The sequence below is a fragment of the Hibiscus syriacus genome, unplaced genomic scaffold, assembly GCF_006381635.1.
Source record: "Hibiscus syriacus cultivar Baekdansim isolate YM2019G1 unplaced genomic scaffold, ASM638163v2 tig00110890_pilon, whole genome shotgun sequence".
Taxonomy (NCBI): Eukaryota; Viridiplantae; Streptophyta; class Magnoliopsida; order Malvales; family Malvaceae; genus Hibiscus; species Hibiscus syriacus.
The window spans coordinates 16,037,062-16,040,769 of NW_024062900.1; the positions used below are offsets into that span (position 1 = coordinate 16,037,062).

The 3,708-nt window shown below is 32.8% G+C and overlaps 1 protein-coding gene across 1 annotated transcript; it reads right to left on the reverse strand.

The window, feature by feature from the left end:
• Nucleotides 1–245: 245 nt before the first annotated feature.
• On the reverse strand, nucleotides 246–2,854 carry LOC120144493 (dehydrodolichyl diphosphate synthase complex subunit NUS1-like). Its single transcript, XM_039158535.1, has 7 exons — nucleotides 2,658–2,854; nucleotides 2,497–2,550; nucleotides 1,894–2,164; nucleotides 1,742–1,803; nucleotides 1,074–1,272; nucleotides 881–977; nucleotides 246–336 (listed from the first exon to the last, which is right to left on the reverse strand). Exons 2-7 carry the CDS (start codon nucleotides 2,542–2,544, stop codon nucleotides 246–248), a joined length of 768 nt encoding a protein of 255 aa, XP_039014466.1. The 5' UTR covers nucleotides 2,545–2,550; nucleotides 2,658–2,854.
• Nucleotides 2,855–3,708: the final 854 nt, after the last annotated feature.

Sequence of the window (3,708 nt, forward strand, 5' to 3'; positions counted from 1 at the left end):
AACCTTTTTAGCACACACTCAATTTGCCAGAAACATCAACTACAACTCACTAGTCATGAAAACAAAATTCTATCACTAGATTGATTCAAATGGCTCAGTTATTAAATAAATAGCACAAAGAAATTTGAAGCGAGTTCTATTCTTTTACTATCAAAAACATTTTCGTTTCGTTTTTTTACTCTTTTCACATTTTCACTTGCATATTTGTACATGGAGAAAACAAAGAGTGCAAGTTAAATGGTAATCTACTTACCATAGTTTTGCTGCACCGTTGTGAATCTGTAAATTGCCTTAATTAGTGACCCATATTTCATAGACTTCAAAGGTCCCATGTGTCTGTAGAAAAGAGCAATATAAAAATTTAACTCAGTGCATGGAAGAAGGATTTGTTCACACAAAAAAGGGTCTAAAGTTATGCAAGTACAGTAGCTTTCAGCTCTTAACAAAGTAGAATCTACACAGACACTGCATCCACAGTAAGTACGCAGGACAAGAAGAAAATAAATACTTCTAAGACAACTTATCGTGCATAGGAAAAGAAAAATAAAGAAAATGTCAAAAATTTCATAGCAATTACAAATTTCCTTGGTGCTTATTGTAGTTTTCCCTTACAATAGCAAACAGAAAATGAAAACAGGAAGCTACGCATGAATTATCCCTTGGTGTGTGCAGCAAAAAACAATATCTTCCAGATTTACTTTTGTTCATTTTTTTTCCTTCTTTTTTTCCTTCTATAAAAAATGGTGTACTGAAGAATAGACCATCTAAGAAGTTGTAAATTCTTTCAGTCGAAGTCCTAAATAAGCATCCTTGGCAGATAAGAAAACAAGGAACTTTCCTTGATTCCAAAGAATTTAGGTCAAGACTCAATAATACTCACTGGATCTCAGTATATCGCATTCTCCATGCAGGGAAACCTAAGTGGCACCTGGCAGGTCCATATATTAATATTAAATCAGGTTCTGGCCCTCCACTGCCTAATAGAAAAGAAGATTACCAAACGTCAAATTAACAGAGAAAACAAAACTGGTTGTAATAACTACCAAGTAGATCATCAGAAAAGTAACACAAACCAACAGTTTTGAGTGCCTCGCTCATTTGAGATTCAGAGAAGATTTGCTCTCCCTGATTTGAGCCAGTGGCACCTGATTTTATGTACTCCTTAAGAAGTACATTGGCTGCTCTTGCGACCGCTTCTTTCCCATCAGAATATGATACAAACTCCAGAGTCATACATGGTTGGTCTAGTAGCATGTTATCTTCTTGAGTATCCTGCACAAAATAGATCAAAATTTTGCTAGTAGTTTAGAACTTTAGGAAACATTCCATTCGAATCAAATCGCAAATAATCCAATGACATAATACATAATGGGAGCCAGGCCAGGCATATGGTGCATTAAGTAAGCTCCTTAAACTAAGGTTATGAGAAAGAAATCAAATAAATAGTCCAAAGAGTACAACAAGCAGTCAAGGACGAAACAAGTATAAATCTTACCAATTTGTATCATACTGTTAATAGAATTTTAAGGTTTACAGACTGTAAAGCTAATCTTCAGCTACAATATTTTGGTAGCTTAGTACCATAAAGAACCTTATTATGAAAGATCAATTCGATGCTGCACCGCAGGACAGTTTGGTTTTCAAATGATCAGCCATCCATCCAATTTATATAGAATATATTATTGAGTCGTAGTGAGCTATGAAAAACTCCTAATCTGACCATGACCAGAGAGGATAGTACCTGAAACAATATTACACCATCAAATTTATCCAAGATTAAGTCTTTTGATTTCTTCAGTATTCCTACAACAGAAACATGGAATCATATACTACAAAATGCAGATACATCTTCACCTGATCAATCTAGCAACAGAGAGAATCCAGAAATCTCACCTTCGTTATCATAAAGGCAAATATGGTTGATACCAAGAGCTACTACCCATTGCAAAAGCTGAATAACATTTGAAGTTCGGCAAGCATCTTCACTTTCTATCACAATAGCCAGATAGTTGATCTTGGATATATAGAGAGACTTGTATTTCCTCAGTAATCCTCGAGAGATAAGATGGCTTTCAAGCGCATGCACCATGCCCATCGTAAAGTAGCATAAGTAGATAACAGCATGTACGAGATGCCATGATAATCGAAGTAGAATATTTCCAATCTGCACCAAACCTTAAACTCAAAATGAAAATCTAATATAACTCAAGGACATAAAATTCAGTCAGCACATAACCGTGAAAATTAGACACGGAAATCATCACTAGTAAGCTTCAAAGTCAATTGTTAAACCATTGCATAAGAGGAAAAAAAAGAATATGCAGTTAATATGTATCCAACAAAAAATGGTTTACAAATCAAAGCGTTGGAGTTTGAACTAGTAGGAAGTATGGGTACTCGACAATCCATGCGTAATCTTTTCTATATCAACTATTCGCTGAAAATAAAATAGTAATGCTAGTAAAAAGATTAAAAAAAACATAAGTAATTACGTACTTTATCAGTCCAGAATTGCAACTTCCGCTTTTGTCTTGAGAAATCCATTGATCTCTGTGAGCAAAGAAAGTAAAAACCCAATTAGTGATTAAAAAAACATAAATTGGTTGATATGAATTGGTTACAAAAATAGTTTGAGAAAGTGGGAATCGGCCTCTTACATTTAAACATAAGCAAGCTTCGATCTTCCAGCAAAAGGAATTCGAGAATTGGGGAACCCTAAAAGCAAAATCAACAGGTAAAAAAGCTAACTTTTTGGAGATTGAAAAGAGGATGGAAATTAGAGAGAAAGCAGCTTCAAAACGTGACTCGCTAGTGAAGAGAACGTGTGAATGACTGAACTGAAAGAAAAACACCGTTTTTGCGTTTTTTTTTTGGGGAAACAACGCTATTGATTAAGTTTTTCTTTTTCTCATCTAATTATAAAATAGAATAAATATAATTTTCAATACCTAATTTTGATATTTATGAGCAAGGTGATATCCAATTTTTTAGTGCATTTTAATTATTTTTATTCTTTTTAGTTATCGGATTTGAATATCATAAATGTTAAACATGTGAACGTTTAATGTTAAATGATTAAGAATTATCTTTAAATAGATACTACATGTACTTATCCAAATTAATTAAAAAATATTTGATTAGCATATATGTTAATTGTGTTTAATTTACCTACTTAAAAGCATATGTGTTACATATTCAAAACTTGGTAATTAACATTTTAATCATGGAGTTGAATATATTATGTGGGAGTTAGAGATTATGCAAGGTTAATTTAAGCATATCTTTAATTCATGTAAATCTTGAAGACGTAATTTTATTTAAGATGTAGAACTATAATGGTCTAAAATATTGAGTTAGGGTCATTTTGGCATTGCTGTGGAGAAATATTTTTTATTAAAAATTACGTTTTGAAAGAAGCTGTACCAAATGAGTAAGGGTGTGTTTGGCTCGTGGAATCTTACATTATCAAGGGGAATGTTTTTCTCCGGAATTGTATTCCCACGTTTGGTTCATGTAATCTTATATTACCGAGAATATTTTTTCCCAACAGTAGTATTTTTTGGTTAAAATGGTGGGACTGTCATTACCTCTAAATTCTTAGGTAATCTTACATTCCCACCACTTTGGACAAGAATACCTTTAGACTAATGAATTCTTTTTATAATGAACTTCCTAAATTCTTATTTTTTATACTTTACTCAAAATTGT